Raw genomic sequence first — 23854 nt, forward strand, 5'->3', positions numbered from 1 at the left:
TGAATTGCCTGTTCGCAATTTTTATATTTTTATATTTTTATTAACAGAAAAATACATTTGTGGGCGGCACGGTGGCACAGTGGTTAGCACTGCTGCCTCACAGCGCCAGAGACCTGGGTTCAATTCCCGCCTCAGGCGACTGACTGTGTGGAGTTTGCACGTTCTCCTCCGGGTGCTCCGGTTTCCTCCCACAGTCCAAAGATGTGCAGGTCAGGTAAATTGGCCATTCTAAATTGCCTGTAGTGTTAGGTAAGGGGTAAATGTAGGGGTATGGGTGGGTTGCGCTTCGACGGGGGGGTGTGGACTTGTTGGGCCGAAGGGCCTGTTTCCACACTGTAAGTAATCTAATCTAATCTAATCTAATCTAAAAAAAAGAACAGTATGTTTAATCAATGCCCCCTTAGTTGCAAACATAATGATGATATAAAGATGGTGTGATGATAGATTAACCTTTGTCCTGTTTTCCTGTAATGAATACTTTCTGCTTCTCCAGGCTCGCGAAGTGTCCAATAAAATCTTGAGAACACGCAATGAAGACGTGGTCAATGATTTAGAGGTCACTCACTTGTTTATGCAGTGGGGTCAGTGGATTGATCACGATATGAGTTTAACCCCTCATTCTGGCAGCATCCAGACCTTCAATGATGGCATTGACTGTGAAAGAACCTGTGTTCAAAGAAATCCCTGTTTCCCAATACGGGTGAGAGCTCTGTTCAACTTCATTCTGAAATAGCGTTTGAGTTTTTGCTCTGTTTCCTGACCACAATGAAAAAAGTCCTGGATCAATAATCTATCCAAGTATTCTTGGACAAAATTATCCCACAAACACAAAACGCACCCGTGACCAAATTGTATGTTTTTATGGGAATAGTTGAAGGATTATTTTCATTAGGTGAGAGGATGAATTGGGCTTAAAATTTCTCCTTGTGTTGTTAAGGAGACAGTGTTGAATTATATTACATCTTAAGGAGATCCCATCTTATTTTTCTCAAGATGAGTTCCTTGACTCTTTACTCATCTGTCAAAGCTGGTAGAAGATTATGCAATTGGATTTGAATCAGGAAGGGAGAGCAGTAGGGATCAGTGAAGATTGGTTTGGAGCATGATGTTTCACTTTAGCTGTGCAGTCAGGGGACCAGATATGTTTCTAGGCTTCACATTTCAGAAAGACACTTTTAATAATGTATTGTCTTAGAAATGTAGAAACATTAAAAATGGGCAGACTAGAGGGAGGCTATTTAGCTGTCATATCTGTACTGGTCAAAAAAAGTAACATTGCGTTATCACATTTTCCAATTCTATATTTTTTCACCTTCAAGCACACATTTTATAAAAAGAACAGTGAGGGTTTTCTGCCTCTACCACTCTTTCAGACAGTATGTTCCACATCCCCAGGACTTCTGTGGGGCTGCAGATCCCTCCTCAACTGCCTTCTCATCATCATTTCGCACTGGCTATTCACCTCTCTGTAAAACAAAACTGATCCTTCTTATCCACTCTGCAGGACCCTCCAAGTGTTATTTACTTCAGAGTAAGCCACCTTGTCATTTGCAGCTTGCTAGTGTGATAAGCCAACTATAAGTCTCTGGTTCCTGAGGGCAGCTGATGTCTCTTAGCCAACTGACAGAGAGGTAGAGTGACTCTTATTTCTATATGGTGAAGGTTTAATACCACTTTTAGGCATGGGAACCGTGGACAGAATTTAAAATTTACAACCTATAATGGTCAGTATACCTCCAGTGGGTAGTAAATGTCTGCCATATTGAAGCTTTGCACCAGAAATAACTGTTTCTGAATGTCTGAACTTACTGACTCCAGACAGACTATTTTCTTCCAATTTACATTCACAACGTATTCCAAACTCAGGGATCAGTTCCATAATTTGTCTGGTTTTTGAAGGCAAGTGATACCAACAGCATGAGTTCAATTGTCAGGCTGACAACCATAAAGTTGCCCTTCAATGAGCTGTGGGAACTCACATGTTATACTCACTACCAGTCATCTCTCTCTGTGATGAGTCAGCAGTCCTGTGCTCCTCTTAGACTTTCTATTCCTCTGGATGTATTTATAATTAACTATGTTTGACAGATTTCTGCACCTTTCCTGACAGATCCCTCGAGGTGACACAAGAATCAAGAACCAGAGTATATGCTTGCCATTCATCCGGTCAGCTCCTGCGTGTGGCAGCGGTGAGCTGGGCTCATTGTTTGGTGATGTCAACACTCGGCAGCAGATGAACGTACTTACTGCTTTCATTGATGTGAATGAGGTCTATGGCAGCACGGACTGTGTGGCCAACAAACTCAGAAACCTCACTAATGAGCTTGGCCTGATGGCTGTCAACACGGAATATTCTGACAATGGGCGAGAATATTTACCATTTAACACCATTTCAAGCAACCTTTGTGGAAGTATGGGGGAAAGTTGTCTAACCAATGAAAATTCAACTCCGTGTTTTATAGCTGGTGAGTAACAGTTGGATTTAGAAATCCTGTCTCAAGTCACTTTTGTATGGGACATTCTTTTTACATACACAGCTCCAGCTTTACTATTGTTTAACACACATCACAGGAATTTACATATAAAGGTGTTAGGCAACAGTGATGCAAAAGTTGGTTGATTAACTAGAAATGAACACCAAAGCTTCCAACTTGATGATTGTGTGCACTTACTGAGCTTCAAGAACAGCAGTCACCATATTGACAAAGATACAGATAGAGAGATCAATTTCTAGGATATGTCCCCAAAGTTCCACAGTGGTTCTGCTGTTTTCTCTCTCTTGCTCTCTCTCTCTCTCTCTCTCTCTCTCTCTCTCTCTCTCTCTATATATATATATATTTCAGTTTCTAACTATGTCTTAGTAGCCTGTGTAGAATCTCAGAAATACCCACTGGATGAGTGTTCCTCAAGTGATTAAAAAGTCAGCCAATCTGATTGCAGAGTAAGTAAACTTTGAGGTATCAGAAATTGCCTCAACTAGATGTTGGTAAGGCAGATACTCTGGAGTGGATTGAGGGCAGGGCCAGGAATGACATTAGCAACAGCAGCACACCTATTCCGCATTGCTATGCATTAACACCAAAACAATTAGCTGCAGGTTACACAGGGATAACGGGGCTTTGTGGCAAAAAGGGCCAAAAAGTCTGGGATCAAATCCTAACAGTTCTGGGTATGTCATAATGCTTGTGCACGTTGACTAAAAATAATTCTGATTCTTCACTACTTTGCGACAGGGACTGAAAACAGACATTTCACATCCTCTTTGTATATTTAAGGAATCTAATGTCAGTATTGGGATAATATCAAGAGAAAGTCTACAGATTCCAAGCAAATCTGGCATCAAGTATGTTGTGACACTGTTAGGACCTAGGTCTGATGCTTTGACATGAACGCTGTGATGACACTTTACACCAAGAGAGGGTCTAAAGATCAAATGTCAATTCTACATTTCTCCAAGATATATCCAGTCTCAATCCTACAGCAGAGTTCCTTCTTTCTGAGTGCAATGATAGCAGTGTGAAGAAACAAGTGATGTGGTAGCCTGGTGTGGAGAATAAACTGTATGCCAAAGAAAAGGAAGGGATGACACCTAACGACAATAAAAACAGGAAAGATGACTCAAAACTAGAGGAAAGAAAGGGAGCAATTTCTAACAGGGGATTTCTAAGCAACTGTGATTGTTACTGAGGTTGAGTAAGCCACATCATAAAACAGATGGGATAACCCACCTTAAACTTTGCTAAGGGTGATTCATTGTTGTTCTATTGAATGGGTAACACCATCTGGTTGTTAGAATGGAATGTATAATGCTGTTTGAGGTTCAAGCTTGTGCTTCCTTAAATCCCTGGATTTCTTGATCTTCCTGAACCATCTAATCCATACTCAAGTGACAGTTCTTTTGGATATTTCTCTATGTCTCTGTCTCCTTCATTAAGAAGACAATGGTAAATCCAACACTGATCCTGTTCGCAGGGGATGTACGTGTCAATGAACAACTGGGGGTATTAACCTTCCATACAGTGTTTCTCCGGGAACACAATCGTTTAGCGAGAGAGTTGAAGAAGCTGAACCCTCACTGGAGCGGAGAAACAACCTATCAGGAAGCGAGAAAAATCCTGGGAGCCTTTCAGCAGGTACAGAGAAAATCTCTAGGGTAACATCACAATAATTCAACTCTCTAACTAAATTCCAAATCCCATCATAGCAAGTTGTGGGACTGAATTTAATATATTTGTTCTAAACAGCAGACACTATTTTTATTTTTAAAATCTATCCTTCAAAAAGCAATCCTGTTTCCTTCTCCAAGGTTGAACTACATGTGATATTAGCCCTACACCATGTCATAGAGTCATAGAGTCCTCCAACATGGAGACAGGCCTTTTGGCCCAAACTGGTCCATGCCGACCAAAATGTCTGCCCATGCTAACCCCATTTCTCTGAACTTGGCCCATATCCATCCTGATGAAGGGCTTTTGCCCGAAACATTGATTTACCTGCTCCTTGGATGCTGCCTGACGTGCTGTGCTTTTCCAGCACCACTCTAATCTAGACTCTGATTTCCAGCATCTGCAGTCCTCATTTTTGCTTTGCCATATCCTTCTAATCCTTTCCTATCCATATAGTTGTCCAAATGCCTTTTAAATGTTGCTCACGTACCTGCCTCAACCACTTCTGCTGGCGGCTCATTCCATACTCATGCCATCCTCTGTGTACAAAACATTGCTCCTCAGGTTCCCTTTCATTCTTTCCCCTCTAACCTCTAGTTGCCCTGGTCATTGATTCCCCAGCCTGGGAAAAAGACTGAGTGCATGCCTCTCACGATGTTATACACTTCAGAAGGTTCCCCCTCAGTCTCCTAGACTCTAAAGAGAAAAGTGTTAGCTTGTCCAACCTCCCTCTATAATTCAGACCATTGAGTCCTGACAACATCCTTGTGCATTTCTTCTGCAGTCTTTCCAGTTTAGTAACATCCTTCTTAAGCAAGGTGAGCAAAACTAAATACAATACTCCAAAAGCAGCCTCACAATGTCCTGTACAATTGCACCATAACTTTCCAACTTCTATACTCAGTGCCTTGACTGATAAAGGCCAGTGTGCCAAAAGCCTTCTTCACTGCCCGGTCCACCAGTGGATGGGTCTTTGTATTTCTAACAAAGGGTTGTAATGCTGCCATGCCTGTTTTGCCCACATCCTGATCTAACTCAGTACTGAAGAGTATAGTCACCTGGACATTGGTGGAAGCTGCAAGGAAAGCAATCAAGAAAGAAGACTTTTGAAGTTAATAATATAAACTAACGAACGCCGGATGCTGGAGATCTGAAACAGAAGTAGAAATTGCTGGAGAAACTCTGGCAGCATCTGTGGGAAGAAAGCAGAGCTAACATTTTGACTGAGTTCTAATGAAGAGTCACTGGACTTGAAACATTAACTCTGCTCTCTTCCCACAGATGCTGCCAAACCTGCTGAGTTTTACCAGCAATTTCCGATTTTGATTCATGAAGTTACGTTCATTTACTTTGAAAGAAGACTGTTGCAGCTGACCTTTTATGAGAAATATGAACAGAATTGGCAAAACTCAGCTAAGCACGTTGCCCATCTTGTTGAAATGTTGAAATCTGAGGAGATGTTTCTTCAACGTGAAGAGTCAGAAGGAAAGCCATGAGAAATGGTCAGTGGGTTTTGGCTAAAATTCCTACAGGAAGGAACGTAAGGGGGAGCAAAGGGGTGCCCTCCTCACACTACCCCCTCCCCCACCCACGCTTGTTCTGGCAGTAAGGATGTCTGACCCCCTCCCCACCTCCCACCCACCCCGTGTTCAGACTCTATGGAGGCCCTGATCTCCCCCCCCCACCATGTTCATATAGTGGGGAGGCCCCAATCTCCCCCCTCCACACCCCCACCTCTCCATGTTCAGACAGCGGAGAGGCCCTGTGCACACCCTCGTGTTCGGTCAGTGGTGAGGCCCTGATCTGGGGTCACACAGTGTGTTAAATTCAGATGATTGCTTCGTACTGTGGTAAGTATTTAATGAAATGAGACTGATTCACATGAAAATCTTGCGGTAAAGGCCAATTTGCAGTCCTTCTCACTCCCACACCTCAGCAATGGTGAAAACACGAATCCTTCTCTCTGTGCCAGAGCTGTAACCATTTAATATCCAGTGGCAAATAGATAATTTGTTAATGCTCTTAATGGTCCCTGTTAAATGGATTATTTTTACATCTCGTTGTACTGATTTTTAACAATGTTCTCGTTTCTCACTGCTACAGATAATAAACCACAGAGACTATGTTCCCCTGGTAATCGGAGAGGAGGCAACAATGAAATATCTCTCACCTTATGAAGGCTATGATGAATCTATCGATCCTGGTATTGCCAATGTAATTGCAACAGCAGCTTTCCGTTTTGGACATCTCAGCATTCAGCCAAAGCTATTCCGCGTTAATGAAAACTACCAGGAACACCCACAATTCAAAAGCCTTGACCTGCACCAGGCTTTCTTCACTCCCTGGAGACTGATCAAGGAAGGTAGGTAACAATCTTTAATATGATGGCAGCAATCTCATCCTGAGAGATTGCAGTGAGACTGGAGTCTTCTGATACAGATACTTCAGAACAATCTAGTTCAGGGTTAGAAACTGATGTATGTCACCCCTTCATATTCCAAGGCATAAAACATCCAGAAGTGCAAAGACAGCTCTTGAATTTTATTCATTTAATTGTTTCCAAGTAGCAGTTAGTGACATGAGTTACATTGGCTGGTTAGCCGTTGATTGTCGCCTTAGACATGTCTTGAATACACTGATTAGGCATGGCTTGGAGTTAATCGAATTCGTTAGGGATCCTGCACAGCAGACAGAAACACCAATGTGGATGGAAACACCAAAGGGAGGATATGAATAGTACAGTTTTGCTGAGATGAAGGCCACAGTCTGAAAGCTCCCATCAGTTGCCTCAATATGCAGAGATTTCATTACCCCAGTGACCAAGTAGTTATTGAATATAGAAAACATCAGTGTGTGCAATTTTGAGATTCAAGTGATTTATTTCTTCTCCAGCTGTATTGCACAGGCAGATACAGGAGAAAGTGATTGACAGAAAACCAGGAGAATCACTTTCACCGTGGCTGATGAATTTGTCCCAGAATTCACATTCAGGTGCTGATAAAATGATGCAAATGGACAAATCTTCTAGTCAGTCACTTAAATACTGAAGTCAGATAAATATAAGGTGGACTGTTCACACTTCAAACAAATCCTGCACATTTTGGTTTGGATATCAACCCTTGGGATATTAATCCATCCTTTTTACGTTTATTAACCTAAGGATTTGGATTAAAATCCTCTTACTTCAGCAAGTCCAGACGTTTGTCACTTGCTCTCTATAATAGCTAGTTACTACCAGTGCTGCCTTCAGTATGTTATCTGAATGTTGACAAGTCTCACACCTTGCCTCTTGACTCTGGTTGAACCTGCCAGGTCACATTCTTCATGGAATGTACAATTATATCTGTTGCTAAGTTACAAATGGATTATTCTGAATGATGGAAATTGGAAAGCAAAGCAAAAAATGCTGCAATATTCGGCAGATCTGGCAGCATGTCAAAAGAGAGAAACTGAGTGAATATTTTGTTTTTCTGTCTCCACAGATGCTGCCTGACCTGTTGAGTATTTCCACAATGGATGTAGGTTTGCTCGCTGAGCTGGAAGGTTCAGTTACAGATGTTTCATCACCATACTAGGCAACATCATCAAACAGCCTCTGGATGAAGCACTGGTGGTATGGAATCCAAGTCAATGTGTTTGTTGATAGAGTTCTGGTTGGAATGCCATGCTTCTAACAATTCTCACGCATGTCTCTATTTGGCTTGTCCTAGGATGGATGTGTTGTCCCAGTCAAAATGGTGTCCTTCCTCGTTTGTATGTAAAGATACTAGTGAGAGTGGGTCATGTCTTTTTGTGGCTAGTTGGTGTTCATATATCCTGGTGGCTAGTTTTCCACCTGTTCAGACAAACAGTCAGAAATCTGAAGAAGGGCTTATGCCCGAAACGTCGATTCTCCTATTCCCTGGATGCTGCCTGACCTGCTGCGCTTTTCCAGCAACACATTTTCAGCTCTGATCTCCAGCATCTGCAGTCCTCACTTTCTCCTCCAGTCAGAAATCTAGCCAGGACAAGCCAAACAGAGACACGCGTGAGAGTTCTTAGAAGCATGGCACTCCAACCGGAACTTTATCAACAAACACATTGACTTGAATCCCAGTTACCGCCCCTTGAGAAAAAGAATAGGAAATGACATCACCATAGGAAATGATGCCACCAACTCAAGAAAACCTGAACCCCTAAATAAAAAGTGGGCATACCACCAGTGCTTCATCCAAAGGCTCACTGATGATGTTAGTGCATATGGTGATGAAATGTCTGAAACCAAACCTTCCAGCTCAGCGAGCAAACTTACATCCACAACTTCATCCTGAGCTACAAATCTTCTCAATAATCACTGTTTCCACAATGTTCTGTTTTTGTTTACAAACCCTTGCTGTTATTGGGTTGGGTTGGTTTCTGTGCCTGAATATGACTCTGATCTGCATTGTTTGCATTATTCATTCACCATTCATCAATGACTAACTTCTCCCTATAGAGAAGGATAGGATTCCAGTCTGTGTTCAGTAGTGAAGAACTTTTTATCTCCATTCTGGGCAACTGTAGATTATTGAGAATGTTCAGCACAATCAGAATTCAGGAGATTATTCCAAGTGAAGTCCTACACTTTCTCTTCAATTTATTCCAGATGCTAATGCAGGGTGATACCTGATAACGAATAGTTACAGTTTAATGCAATGAACAGCGGTCTATCCTCTGTTTTACTGCTGTCAAGAGGAACAGCTGTCTAGCATTGCCATTTACCCTTGTGTCAGTGTTGGTTTAGGTACTTCAGCCTCAAGGGTAAAAGAACTCATTATGGGTATAGTTTCAATGGTGCTTTTATTGGGTAATAGTCATTGTCACAGATATTCCTGTTTTGCTCAGTTGGAGATATTTAATGTGCAGCATCATTCACTGTACCACCAGCTGCATGTCAGACAGTATGTTGTCAAACTGGGAGATGGATGAAGGAGTCTTGTTTTGTGTATGTGTCTGTGTGTATTAGGTGGAGTCGATCCCCTCATGCGAGGGTTGTTGGGCAGACCAGCCAAACTACAGAGACAGGACAAGATGTTACCAGACGAATTGCGAGAGAAACTGTTTGAACTGACCGCTCATTTAGGAATGGACCTGGGTTCCCTGAATATGCAGCGTTCCCGAGATCATGGACTCCCAGGTAAGTAGAAAGCAAACACTGGATGAGTTTGACTCTGAAAAGCAAATTTGTAAAAATATGAGTTAATACAATAATTTCAATGTCTGGAGCCACATTATCAAGAGGTCAGCAGGAACATATTGGTTATACTCACTGAGAAAAACTGATTTCCCTCAGCACTGATTGGGAATGATATGGAAAGGCTGATGAAAGGCTGAAATCCAGTGCTGGGTAGTAGAGAGCAGGTACTGAGTGAGGAACTGAGGAACAATCTGTGGAATCATCTTACAATCATCAGAGACTGCGGAAAATGGGATCAGAATCACACCTCTGGGTATCTTATCTGCTGTTATAGGATACATGTCTGAGATCTCGCAATAATTCCCTCTGAATTATATCTGGGATTATTTGCCAGGATGGATTCAGTCAGGAGACTTTATCAGAGGGATGATCATCAGGAAAATATTGACTGAGGAGTTTTGTTTTTAACAATAAAGATAAATTAAGGTTATTTACTCGCCAATATTTACCAGTGAGTACTTGTAACTTATGTTTGCTGAGAAGTATCAGACATGAAATATTTACCAGAGACTATTAATTGATATGTACTGACCAGAGATGATTTGCTGGAATTCATGCCATGAATTCTGTAAAGAAGTAGAGACCAATATGTGGAGATATGTTCTCATTGTAAAGAATTGGGAAAGAAAGTGATTTTGTCAGTAGACTATTAATCCAAAAACTCAGCTGATGTTCTGGGCACCTGGATTAAAATCCTGTCAAAGCTGGTGGTGTAGCTTGAATTCTGAAAATATCTGGCATTAAGAACTTACTGTTGGCCATCAAATCATTGTCATTTGTCAGGGCAAAAAAGACCCATCTGGCTCACAAATGTCTTTCAGGGAAGGAAACCCACTGTCCCACCATATCTAGCCTAGGTATGACTCTGAACCTACAGATCTGTGGTTGATTCTCAACTACCCTCTGAAATGGTCCGTCACCTTCTGAAGGCCAACTAGGGATGGGCAATAAATGTTGGCCATCTGGCGATGCTCAGGTCCCACGAGTGAAAAAGCAAAAATGAGTTAGAACATAGAACATAGAACAGTACAGCACAGTACAGGCCCTTTCGGGCCACGATTTTGTGCCGAGCATCTTAATCTAAGATCAACCTAACCTACACACCCCTCAATTTACTGCCATCCATGTGCTTGCCCAGCAGTCGCTTAAATGTCGCTAATGTATCTGACTCTGCTACCACCACTGGCAGTGCATTCCACCACTCTCTGCACAAAAAAACTACCTCTGACATCTCCCATATACCTTCCTCCAGTCACCCTAAAATTATGACCCCGCGTGACAGCCATTTCTGCCCTGGGGAAATGTCTCTGTCTATTGTATCTATGCTTCTCATTACCTGGTACATCTTTATCAAGTTACCTCTCTTCCTTCTTCTCTCCAATGTGAAAAGCCCTAGCTCACTCAACCTCTCTTCATATGACATGCCCTCCAATCCAGGCAGCATCCTGGTAAATCTCCTCTGCATCCTCTGTAAAGCATTTACATCCTTCCTATGTGAGGCGAGCAGAACTGGACACGATATTCCAAATGTGGTCTAACCAGAGCTCTATAGAGCTGCATTAAAACCTCATAGCTCTCAAACTCAGTGCCCCTGCTAATGGGAGCCATATACTTTCTTAGCACCTCTATCAACTTGGGTGGCAACATTGAGGGATATATGGACATGGACCCCAAGATCCCACTATTCCTCCACACTGCCGAGAATCCTGTCTTTAACCCTGTATTCAGCATTTGATTTTGATCTTTCAAAATGAATCACTTTGCATTTATCCAGGTTGAACTAGATCTGCCACTTCTCAGCTCAGCTCTGCATCCTGCCATGTCTTGTTGTAGCCCTCAACACTATCTACAACACCACTGACCTTTGAGTCATTGGCAAACTTACTAATCCACCCTTCCACTTCTTCACTCAAGTCAGTTATAAAAACTACGAAGAGTAGAGACCAAAAACAGATCTGTGTGGGCCATCACTGGTTACCGACCTCCAGGCAGAAATACTTTCAATCCACTACCACTCGCTGTCATCTTTCAGCAAGCCAGTTCTGTATCCAGACAGCCAAATTTCCCAGTATCCCATGCCTCCTGAATGAGCCTACTGTGGGGAACCTTATCAAATGCCTTACTGAAATCCATATACACCACATCCACTGCTCAACCTTCATCAACTTGTCTCATCACATCCTCAAAGAACTCAACCAGGCTTGTGAGGCATGAATCAGTTGCTTTTGGCTGGCTACTAGGTAGCTGACTTGGAGCTCTCTGGATGAAACCATTCATTATCTGCAATACAGTGGTGACTAGGGGATAGGTTTTCAACTATACCTTCACAGCAAATTAACACTCAAACACAGGCTGGTACACATGACAATGTTCAGCCCACACCAATAGAGTTGAAATTGGCTTAGTAATCTCTATTTTTGTGCATTTGTCAAAGAGCAAAACACAACATTGTCTACAGTTTGGGACATAATTTGCAGAGGTGGCTTGCTATGGGCAGCTATTCTCAGCCCTTTATTGCCACTGTGACAAGAGGTCATAGTGCAGACTGAAGTTTCGTTCACATCTTTAGATGCACCATCCCATCAATCACGCACACAGCATTCGCCAGCTGGCCAACATTGATTGCCCATCTCTAGTTGGCCCTGAGAAGGTGGTAGACCATTCCAGAGGGCAGTTCAGTCAACCACGTAATGGGTCTGGAGTCACATGTAGGCCAAACCAGATGAATGTACACCTGCACTTATTTTGATTTTTGCAGCAATCCTCTTTTTATAAAAAAATTTTGAATTAAAGACTAAAAATGTCCATAATATTTTGGGGTTCTAAGCCATTATTGTGATAGTAATTACTAGAGATTCACTGTGGTTGAATAATTTATGGGTGAATATTTAATGATTGATTTATTTATAAAAGAATATTTTTCAAATAGATTTTATGGAAAAATATTTAGCATTCATTATTTCCAGGGTGTACTTACCAAGAAATAGCTAAAAGAATGTTTACCAGAAAATGTTTGCAGCATATTGGGATGTCCTAAATTCCCAAAGGACCCAAAAGTAATGAGTTACTTTTGTAATATATTGAATGTTGGAATCTAGGAATCATTTTTAGCACAAAGGACGATGGTCACAATTGTTGGTACTCAAGCGTCTCAGGAAGTGCAAAGTCTTTTAATCACACCAACTCCGCCAGCTTGAGTCCTTAGTCTGAGGCAGTACCACTAGATGGAGACATGAGACAGCATCCATTCAAATCCACAAATCCATTTTGAATGAGTTATGGTGAGATATAACAAGAAGAGTACTTCCAGAACATTCTACAAAGCTTCAGAAAGGCATTGCCATTATCTGATGGTTAGCGGGCCAAAGTTAATTGTGGTGCTGGTGGGATGATGCAGCTGAGATGTGAACGAAACCTTAGTCTGCACTGTGATGTCTTGTAACTATAAAGGCAATAAGGTACTGAGAATATCACCAAATCTTTGAATCTCAGTGTCTATGTCATAATAAAATAAAGTTTATTGTGCACATTTTTTCCAGTGTAACATTTAGTTGCTGACAGATATATTTTATGTTTCACACTCTCTGAACTTCACAGGTTACTATGCTTGGCGGAGATTCTGTGGCCTTTCAGCATCCAGAAGTCAGTTTCAGCTCTTCAGGATCCTCCGCAGTCGTGATTTAGCAAGAAAACTAATCAGCTTGTATCGAACTCCAGAAAATATTGACGTGTGGGTGGGGGCAATCTCCGAACCCTTCGTAAAAGGTGGCAGAGTGGGCCCTTTGTTGGCTTGTTTAATAGGACAACAATTCAAGAACCTGAGAGATGGCGACAGGTAAGGGACAATAGTAGCAGCAAAATAAAACTTAAAAGCGTTAACATTCATTGAGGTGAGGGTTTATATTTCACAATAAAGGCACTGCAGTTCAGAGATACAGAGCTACCAGCCTGGGGACTAGTAGGTTCAGTCATTAATTATGTTGTTGGGTAAAGCAGATAGAGGGAGTGCTGAAAGATTGTCAATGGCGTTTTCTTCTCCATAATTATGTTGTATAACAGCCAATTGAAAACCCAACAGACCATGAGGACCCCAAGTAGCCTCAACCACTTAGTCCCCTGAGGAAATGTAAGGGTTAAAAACATGCAAAATAACATTAATGTAAATGTCTGGGCCTGAGTTCACTGGAAAGGTGAAACAAATCGTAATGCAGTAAGATATTTCCAGAGTAAAATTATCAAAATATTGAACATGTAAAGCTGAATTAACCTCGTCTGCCCATTGCATTGGGAAAAATATGGCCCTAAAGTCATGATGCAATCACTGTGCTATTCCTAATCCAGAAGCTCCTCTGTTTCAGAAGGGACCCTGAGTACTGTATTTAAATTAAGGCCTGACAATGAAGGGAATCCCTCACCTCCCGTTTCCTTGCTGATAGCACTATAGATGTACCTACACAAGATTGACTAACTGCGGTTCAAGAAGGTGGCCCACCATCACCTTTTCAAGGACAATAAGGAAGTGCGGCAAATGCTGGCAAGGTTTACTCTCTATAAAAGAATAAGCCGAAGAAAAGAAATCCCCTGCTCTGGATGGGTCCTCTACTGGCAGCAATATAATGAGGCCAGTCACAAAGTAATCCTCAGCCTACTTCCTGCAGGGATGGTTCAGCATTCCGTCTGTTGGCCAATCCTTCCAGCCCAGAGTCAGTGTCTAGTTCATAATTGTTGGGAGACCAGTTGGTAAAAAGTTTGGTTCAGAAGAATCAACCATCAATACACAACAGGAAGTTGTTTACAGTTAATGTGTAACTGTAGGTAACTGCTTATGACAGCTCGCTATCATGGACTCTTCAGGAAAGGTAAGAGAGGTCAGCAGGTAGTGCAGGAGTCTTCTGTGGCCATCCCCATTTCAAACGAGTATGCTGTTTTGGAAAATGTAGGGGGTGATGGATTCTTAGGGGAATGTAACAAGAATTGGTACAGTGCTGAAGAAAGCCATTTGGCGGATCGTGCCTGTGCCAGTTCAAGAGCAGAGGGATGTGATGGATGGCAGTTATAGGAAGGAAAAAAGTTTCAGATACAGTCACATAGATGGGTTAACTCCAGGAAAGATAAGAGAGGTAGGCAGATGGTGCAGGAGTCTTCTGTGGCTATCCCCATTTCAAACGAGTACGCTGTTTTGGAAAATATAGAGGGTGATGGATTCTAAGGGGAATGTAACAAGAACAGTCAAGTTTCTTGTATCAAGACTGGCTCTAATGCAATGAGGGGTACATCGGGTTCCAAGATATCTCTAGTCCAAGGCACAGGCAGACATTTCTGTGTCCAGCAGTGAAACATCAGAATGATATGTTCCTTCCCTGGTGCCAGGATCAAGGATGTCTCAGAGAGGGTGCAGAATGTTCTCAACGGGGAGAGGGACCAGCAGGAGGTCATTGGACACATTGGAACCAACGACATAGGAAGGGAAAAGGATGAGATTCTGAAGGGAGAATACAGAGAGTTAGGCAGGAATTTAAAAAGGAGGTCTCCAAGAGTAGTAATATCTGGATTACTCCCAGCACTATGAGCTAGTGAGGGCAGGAATAGGACGATAGAGCAGATGAATGCATGGCTGAGGAGCTGGTGTATGGGAGAAGGATTCACATTTTTGGATCTTTGAATCTCTTCTGGGGTAGAAGTGACCTGGACAAGAAGGTTGGATTACACCTGAATTGGAAGGGGACTAATATACTGGCAGGGAGATTTGCCAGAGCTGCTCGGGAGGATTTAAATTAGTAAGGTGGGGGGGGGGGAAGGGAGAGGACTCAGGGAGATAGTGAGGAAAGAGATCAATCTGAGACTGGTACAGTTGAGAAAAGAAGCGAGTCAAACAGTCAGGGCAGGCAGGGACAAAGCAGAGAATAAGGTAGGACTGATAAATTAAACTGTATTTATTTCAATGTAAGAGGCCTAACAGGGAAGGCAGATGAAACTCAGGGCATGTTTAGGAAGATGGGACTGGGATATCATAGCAATTACAGAGATGTGGCTCAGGGATGGACAGGACTGGCAGCTTAATGTTCCAGGATACAAACGCTACAGGAAGGATAGAAAGGGAGGCAAGGGAGGAGGAGGCGTGGTATTTTTGGCAAGTTATTTGGATGGAACTGAGAAATAAGAAAGGGATGATCACCTTATTGAGATTGTACTATAGACCCCATAATAGTCATAGGGAAATTGGGAAACAGATTTGTAAGGAGATCTCAGTTATCTGTAGGAATTAGAATGGTTATGGTAGGGCATTTTAACTTTCCAAACATAGGCTGGGACTGCCATAGTGTTAAGGGTTTAGATGGAGAGGAATTTGTTAAGTGTGTACAAAAGACTTTTCTGATTCAATATGTGGATGTACCTACTAGAGAAGGTGCAAAACTTGACCTACTCATAGACTCGTAGACTCATAGAGATGTACAGCACGGAAACAGACCCTTCGGTCCAACCCGTCCATGCCGACCAGATATCCCAACCCAATCTAGTCCCACCTGCCAGCACTCGGCCCACATCCCTCCAAACCCTTCCTATTCATATACCCATCCAAATGCCTCTTAAGTGTTGCAATTGTTCAAGCCTCCACCACTTCCTCTGGCATTCCATAACCAAACCACCCTCTGTGTGAAATAGTTGCCCCTTAGGTCTCTTTTATATCTTTCCCCTCTCAACCTAAACCTATGCCCTCTAGTTCTGGACTCCCCGCCCCCAGGGAAAAGACTTTGCCTATTTACCCTATCCATGCCCCTCATAATTTTATAAACCTCTATAAAGTCACCCCTCAGCCTCCGACGTTCCAGGGAAATCAGCCCCAGTCTGTTCAGTCTCTCCCTATAGCTCAAATACTCCAACCCTGGCAACATCCTTGTAAATCTTTTCTGAACCCTTTCCTGGGAAATAAGGCAGGGCAAGTGACTGAGGTGTCAGTGGGGGAGCACTTTGGGGCCAGCGACCATAATTATATTAGTTTTAAAATAGTGATGGAAAGGATAGACCAGATCTAAAAGTTGAAGTTCTAAGTTGGAGGAAGGCTAATTTTGACAGTATTAAGCAAGAACTTTCAAAAGCTGATTGGGGGTAGATGTTCACAGCGAAAGAGATGGCTGGAAAATGGGAAGCCTTCAGAAATGAGATAACAAGAGTCCAAAGACATTATTTTCATAGCAAGGTTTGAGATGATTTGTAGCTCAGGTTGAGGTTCTGGATGTAAGTTTGCTTGCTGAGCTGGAAGGTTCTTTTCCAGACGTCTCGTCACCCTACTAGGTAACATCATCAGTGGAGCTCCGGGCGAAGCACTGCTGTTGATTTCTGCTTTAATTTTATTATAAATAGAAAGGGAAATAGATGGTGACATCTTGAAAAATGTCCATATTACAGAGGAGGAAGTGCTGGATGTCTTGAAATACATAAAAGTGGATAAATCCCCAGGACCTGATTAGGTGTACTCTAGAACTCTGTGGGAAGCTAGGGAAGTGATTGATGGGCCACTTGCTGAGATATTTGTATCACTGATAGTCACAGGTATGTGCCGGAAGACTGGAGGTTGGCTAACGTGGTACCACTGTTTAAGAAGGGTGGTAAGGAAAAGCAAGGGAACTAGAGACCAGTGAGCCTGACGTCGGTGGTGGGCAAATTGTTGGAGGGAATTCCGAGGGACAGGATGTATCGGTATTTGGAAAGGCAAGACTGATTAGGGATAGTCAACATGGCTTTGTGCGTGGGAAATCATGTCTCACAAACTTTATTGAGTTTTTTGAAGAAGGAACAAAGAGGGTCCACTGCAGAGTATTGGATGTGATCGATATGAACTTCAGTAAGGCGTTCAGCAAGTTCCCCATGGGAGACTGATTAGCAAGGTTAGATCTCACAGAAAACAGGGAGAACTAGTCATTTGGATACAGAACTGGCTCAAAGGTAGAAGACAGAGGGTGGTGGTGAAGGGTTGTTTTTCAGACTGGAGGCCTGTGACCAATGAAGTGCCACAAGGATCGGTGCTGAGTCCACTACTTTTTGGCATTTACATAAATGATTTGGTTGTGAGCATAAGAGGTATAGTTTGTCAATGTACAGGACATTGGTTAGGCCACTTTTGAAATTTGTGTGCAATTCTGGTCTCCTTCCTATTGGAAGGATGTTCTGAAACTTGAAAGGATTCAGAAAAGATTTAAAAGGATCTTGCCCAGAGTTGGAGGATTTGAGCTATAGGGAGAGGTTAAATAGGCTGGGACTGTTTTCCCTGGAGTGTCAGAGGCTGAGGGGAGATCTTATCGAGGTTTATAAAATATGAGGGGCATGAATAGGGTAAATAGTCAAAGTCTCTTCCCTGGGGTGGGGAAGTCCAGAACTAGAGACCATAAGTTTAGGGTGAGAGGGGAAAGATATAAAAGAGACCTAAGGGGAAACGTTTTTTCATGCAGAGGGTGGTGCGTGTATGGAATGAGCTGCCAGAGGAAGTGGTGGAGGTTAGTACGATTGCAATGTTTAAAAGGCATTTGGGTGGGTATATGAATAGGAAGGGTTTAGAGGGATATGGGCCAGGTGCTGGCAGGTGGGACTAGATTACGTTGGGATATCTGGTCGGCATGGACAGGTTGGTCCCAAGTGTCTGTTTCTGTGCTGTGTGTCTCTATGACTCTATGACTAATGCCAATCTCCTGCTTTTTTCCCACACCCTTACACATTATTTTCATCCAAATAGCCACCCAAGGTCCATCCTGAGTGCTTCAATTGAACCTGCCTCCTCAACATTTCCAGGCAGCACATTCTGTATCCCAACTGTGTGAGAAAGTTTCATTTTCTCACATCATCCTTGCTTCATTTGCACATCACTTTAAATCGATACCATCATGTTCTGGTTCTTTTTAGAAATGGGAACAGCTTCTCCCTAAATACTCTATCCAGCCCTGCTCAAGGCTTTGACTTCTCTATTAGATCTCCCCTTGACTGCCTTCTCTCCTGTACATCTCTCCCTGAAAACACTCACTGGGTGAGGCAATACCTGTCCAGTGCAGGTGTTGACAAAGGGAGATTGTGTTGTCATGATAGCATTAAACTAATAATCCAGAGGATCAGTCTGTTGCTCCGGGGGTCTGGGATCAAATCCCACTGTAGCAGCACATGGAATTTGATTTCAATTAATAAACCTGGAATTGAACAACCAATTAGTAAAAACAAAAATCAAGTAAGAAACTATCATCAAACCCATCTAGTTCATCAATGTCTTAGAGGGAAGCAAATCTGCCATCCTTAACTGGTTTGGCTTTCATGTGACCCAAGACCCATGTTGCTTGAGTCTGAACTGCTCTCTGATATGGCCGAGCAAACCATTCCATTCAAACAGTTAGGGATTGAGAATAAATGTTGACAGTGAAGCCCAAAACCCAGGAAAGAATTTTTTAGAAAAAACATTTTGGATTGATGATCTTTGTTTGGAAGTGGAAAGTCTCACAGTAAAGTGTCAGAGAGAGAAAATAGAGTAAAGACAACCTTAGAAATTAATTGTAAAATAACCAGCTGCTTCACTCTTGTATGATGAACATATTAGAGTCATAGAGCCATAGAGATGTACAGCATGGAAACAAACCCTTCGGTCCAACCCGCCCATGCCAACCAGATATCCCAACCCAATCTAGTCCCACCTGCCAGTACCCAGCCCATATCCCTCCAAATCCTTCCTATTCATATACCCATTCAAATGCCTTTTAAATGTTGCAATTGTACCAGCCTCCACCACTTCCTCTGGCAGCTCATTCCATACATGTACAACCCTCTGCGTGAAAAGGTTGCCTCTTAGGTCTCTTTTATATCTTTCCCCTCTCACCCTAAACCTATGCCCTCTAGTTCTGGACTCACCCACCCCAGGGAAAAGACTTTGTCTATTTATCCTATCCATGCGCCTCATAATTTTGTAAAGCTCTACAAAGTCACCCCTCAGCCTCCAACGCTCCAGGGAAAACAGTCCCAGCCTGTTCAGCCTCTCCCTATAGCTCAAATCCTCCAACCTTGGCAACATCCTTGTAAATATTTTCTGAACCATTTCAAGTTTCACAACATCTTTCTGATATGAAGGAGACCAGAATTGCATACAATATTCCAACAGTGGCCTAACCAATGTCCTGTACAGCCGCAACATGACCTTCCAACTCCTGTACTCAATACTCTGACCAATAAAGGAAAGCATACCAAATGCCTTCTTCATTATCCTATCTACCTGCGACTCCACTTTCAAGGAGCTATGGATCTGCACTCCAAGGTTTCTTTGTTCAGCAACACTCCCTAGGACCTTACCATTAAGTGTATAAGTCCTGCTAAGATTTGCTTTCCCAAAGTGCAGCACCTCGCATTTATCTGAATTAAACTCCATCTGCCACTTCTCAGCCCATTGGCCCATCTGATCAAGATCCTGTTGTAATCTGAGGTAACCCTCATTGCTGTCCACTACACCTCCAATTTTGGTGTTATCTGCAAATTTACGAACTATATCTCTTATGCTCACATCCAAATCATTCATGTAAATGATGAAAAGTAGTGGATCTAGCACAGATTCTTCAGGCACTCCACTGGTCACAGACCTCCAATCTGAAAAACAACCACCCTCTGTCTTCTACCTCTGAGCCAGTTCTGTATCCAAATGGCTAGTTCTCCCTGTATTCCATGATATCTAACCTCGCGAACCAGTCTCCCATAGTGAACTTTGTCAAATGCCTTGTTGAAGTCCATATCGATCACATCTACCACTCTGCCCTCATCAATCCTCTTTGTTCCTTCTTCAAAAAACTCAATCAAGTTTGTGAGACATGATATCCCACACACAAAGCCATGTTAACTATCCCTAATCAGTCCTTGCCTTTCCAAATACATGTACATCCTGTCCCTCAGGATTCCTTTCAACAACTTGCCCACCACCAACATCAGGCTCACTGGGCAATAGTTCCCTGGCTTGTCCTTACCACCCTTCTTAGACAGTGGCACCACGTTAGCCAACCTCCAGTCTTCCAGCACCTCACCTGTGACTATCAGTGATTCAAATATCTCGGCAAGTGGCCCATCAATCACTTCCCTAGCTTCCCACAGAGTTCTAGGGTTCACCTCATCAAATCCTGGGGTGTTATCCATCTTTATGCGTTTCTAGACATCCAGCACTTCCTCCTCTGTATAATGGACATTTTTCAAGATGTCACTATCTATTTCCCTACATTCTATATCTTCCATGTCCTTTTCCACAGTAATTACTGATGCAAAATACTCGTTTAGTATCTCCCCTATTTTCTGCGGCTCCACACAAATGCCGCCTTGCTGATCTTTGAGGGGCCTTATTCTCTCCCTTTTGTCCATAATGTATTTGTAAAAACTCTTTGGATTCTCCATAATTCTACTTGCCAAAGCTATCTCATGTCCCCTTTTTGCCCTCCTGATTTCCCTCTTAAGTATATTCCTACTGCCTTTATACTCTTCTAAGGATTCACTCGAACTATCCTGTCTATACCTTACATATGGAGAGGAGTAAAAATGATGCCAAAGGAAAGGAGACAACAATGGTATCCATCCTTACTCTGAACACAATGAACAGTCCTGGTTACATCTTCAGGTTGAATCTATTCCTTCAATGGTGAAAAGTGCAAGTTTACTGTATCGGGGTCAGTAAATATCTTCCCCCATCACCCTCTCCGTTGTCCAGCTCCGATAGTTCACCTGTAATCTTGCCCACCTGCCAACACAATTTAGGTCTTGATCTGAAAATGTCAGGTGCTTAACAATTAAACTTCCCTTTGTTCTTCAGATTCTGGTGGGAAAATGATGGCGTTTTTTCTGGTAGCCAACGTCAGGCTCTTCAAAAAATCTCCATGTCCAGGATAATCTGTGATAACACAGGGATTGAGTTTCTTCCTCGGAATGCCTTTAAATTCCATCAATATCCACAAGGATACGTTCACTGCAGTGAGATCCCAAAGGTCGACTTGAGTGCCTGGAGGGAGGATGCACAAGGTATGGGATGATCAGACTGGGGCCCGGCTGCAGAAAGCTGGCATTATCAATCAGTTATGTTTGAGTATGAAACAATTAAACTCTGGTGGTATAATAAAAGGCCAAAAGGAATGTGAGAGCTTAGTTTCTGAAGTACCTGAAACATTCTCTCTCTCTTTGTTGATTCTAATGTTTTATTCAAAAGTATTTATTTCATCTGGAACATTCAAAAGTATTTATTTCATCTGTGACTAAGTCTGGCAGCACCTTGGAGAGAAATCAGTTAACATTTCGGGTCTGGTGACCTTTCTTCAGAACTGGAGAATAAAATAGGATAGCTCCAGGTTTCCTTTTTCCTTTTTTCTAATTAGTGTCTGTTTGTTCTCTCCCCAGTAACCCCCTGTGGCTCTGTTCCTGTTGTTAAGCATGCCCATTTCTCCATCTGTAAGTCTTCAGTCAGATATACCTGCGAGTCCAGATTCAAACTGGTGGGAGGAGACACGATAACCTGTCTGAGTAATGGACAGTGGAACCAAGAACCACCTAGCTGTGTAGGTAAGAGCCGAATTCCAGTGGATTGCATTAGGACTGCCAATGGTTGGCATCGGGTGTAAAAGGTTAAATCTAAACATAGAAACAGAAATTTTCACCTCCATCATCTGAGCACTGACCTGTGATAAGCGGTCACCTTTCAAATCCTCCACCTGTGACCCCTGCACTGTTATCTCCGGCTACCTCTCTCTTTCTGTGAACATGTATGTTTATCCCAAATGATTTAATGAGAATTATTAAATAAATCTTTGATGCAAATAAAAATGATGATCATGTCTTGCAATTCTTTCAGATCCCCAGTCAACTGGATATCACAATGTTCGAATTAAAGTAATACAAGGAGGTAAAGGTAGTTGTGTACCAAAAGGACCTAATGGAGAATGCATTCAATCTGCATCACAAAATGATGTGGAAAAGGTTCAACTCAATGAAAAGAATGTGAAAATAAAAGATGCAATTCTATCTGGAAAGAAGAACAACAGCTAGAGAGGTTACAAAGATCAAATAGAAATATTTACTTGTCAAATATCTGGGTTTATCAATTTTCTTAATACTGTGGAGTGAGCAGAAGCATCATTGTGTACCTTTATAAAATAAAATTGGGCTATATTAAGTGTCTCGGGGCAGGATGCCAAATATGGGAGAAATACTTTTTGGGAAATAGCATCCTTCAGCTAAATTCTGGTGATCAAGCTTGATTTGAGCTTGAGCTGGTTCCTTAATCTATTACCGACTGTTTCCTGGCCTGCTTACTTTACAGTTTAATTACTTTGCTTTCCTTCCAGACATATATAAAGATCTTTCCAAGTAAATTGTTAGCAAAATTTGCTTTAGGGGTTTCTTAGAAACTGAGCTGGGTAATCAGGAGCCACTCCTGGTTCTTTATAGTAGACAAGCTGATTTCCATAATTCTCATGTGTAGAGCAAATCCATCCTCAGGTCTGATCTTGGGATCTGGCTCAGTCACAGATTCTTTTCCCAATATTATTTCAGGGCTCCCCAGAGTGATTCAGCCAAAGAGCTGAGATGTTACCAACAAATCTCTGAGTTACCAAATTAGATTCACCTTCAGTGTGGAAATAGGCCCTTCAGCCCAAAAAGTCCACACCGACCCTCCGAAGAGTAACCCACCCAGACCCATGTCCCTCTGACAAAGGCATCTGACAATATGGACAATTTAGCATGGCCAATTCACCTGACCTGCACATCTTTGGACTGTGGGAGGAAACCCATTTTTTCACAATTAACATTTCTACCTGTAGCACATTTTGGACGAGCCATGTAGCAAAAATCTATTTTTGACAATGGATGGCAGTGAGAATATCTAATTATGGACACTTCTATGAGAGGGGCTGGTTAGCTTGGATGGCTGGTCTCTGATGCAGATTTGACAGCAACACTGTGGGTTCAATTCCTACACTGACTGAGGTTAGTATGAAAGACTCCCCTTCTCAATCTCTTCTCACTTGTTGTTAATTGGGTTCAATTATTAATGTGTGCATAAAATTTAATACATTAACTACAAAATGTCTAATCACACTGAGTGATGTAATGAATCATGTCTGAATTTTCTGGATACAATGTGACAAATTGTTTTCAAATTGTTTATTTCAATGAAAGTTCAAATGTTGAAGTGCGAGATCTCAATTGCATGGAACTTACAATAAATTCACAAGGACACTGACTGTATTTCCTCCGTGTCGTTTATTCGCTGTTGCTGCTGCTCTCACAGGTTGGCAGTGTCCATCACATGCCATCTCTGTCTGTTCCAGTTGTGCAGGACACACTGTACAATGATTATATCGTACATTCTGTACAGATTGTTCCAAGCTTCAGAAACATCTTTTCAGGAGGCCCCTCATCTGTTCGACTGTGATGTCAGAAGTAGAATGGGATGCTTTGTATCTACATTCCACCCTGAATCAGG

The 23854-nt window shown here is 42.3% G+C and overlaps 1 protein-coding gene across 1 annotated transcript in view; it reads left to right on the forward strand.

The window, feature by feature from the left end:
- The window catches only part of LOC122564097 (eosinophil peroxidase-like), a 38796-nt gene extending 15185 nt beyond the window's left edge, over nt 1–23611 (forward strand). Inside the window, exons 6-14 of the mRNA XM_043718658.1 lie at nt 494–700; nt 2111–2465; nt 3973–4133; nt 6270–6528; nt 9151–9321; nt 12979–13216; nt 21191–21396; nt 21769–21930; nt 22220–23611. Coding sequence (XP_043574593.1) covers nt 494–700; nt 2111–2465; nt 3973–4133; nt 6270–6528; nt 9151–9321; nt 12979–13216; nt 21191–21396; nt 21769–21930; nt 22220–22413 — 1953 coding nt within the window. The 3' untranslated portion in view covers nt 22414–23611. The remainder of the gene's footprint in view (nt 1–493; nt 701–2110; nt 2466–3972; nt 4134–6269; nt 6529–9150; nt 9322–12978; nt 13217–21190; nt 21397–21768; nt 21931–22219) is intronic.
- Nucleotides 23612–23854: the final 243 nt, after the last annotated feature.

Source organism: Chiloscyllium plagiosum, chromosome 28, assembly GCF_004010195.1.
Source record: "Chiloscyllium plagiosum isolate BGI_BamShark_2017 chromosome 28, ASM401019v2, whole genome shotgun sequence".
NCBI classification, from domain to species: domain Eukaryota; kingdom Metazoa; phylum Chordata; class Chondrichthyes; order Orectolobiformes; family Hemiscylliidae; genus Chiloscyllium; species Chiloscyllium plagiosum.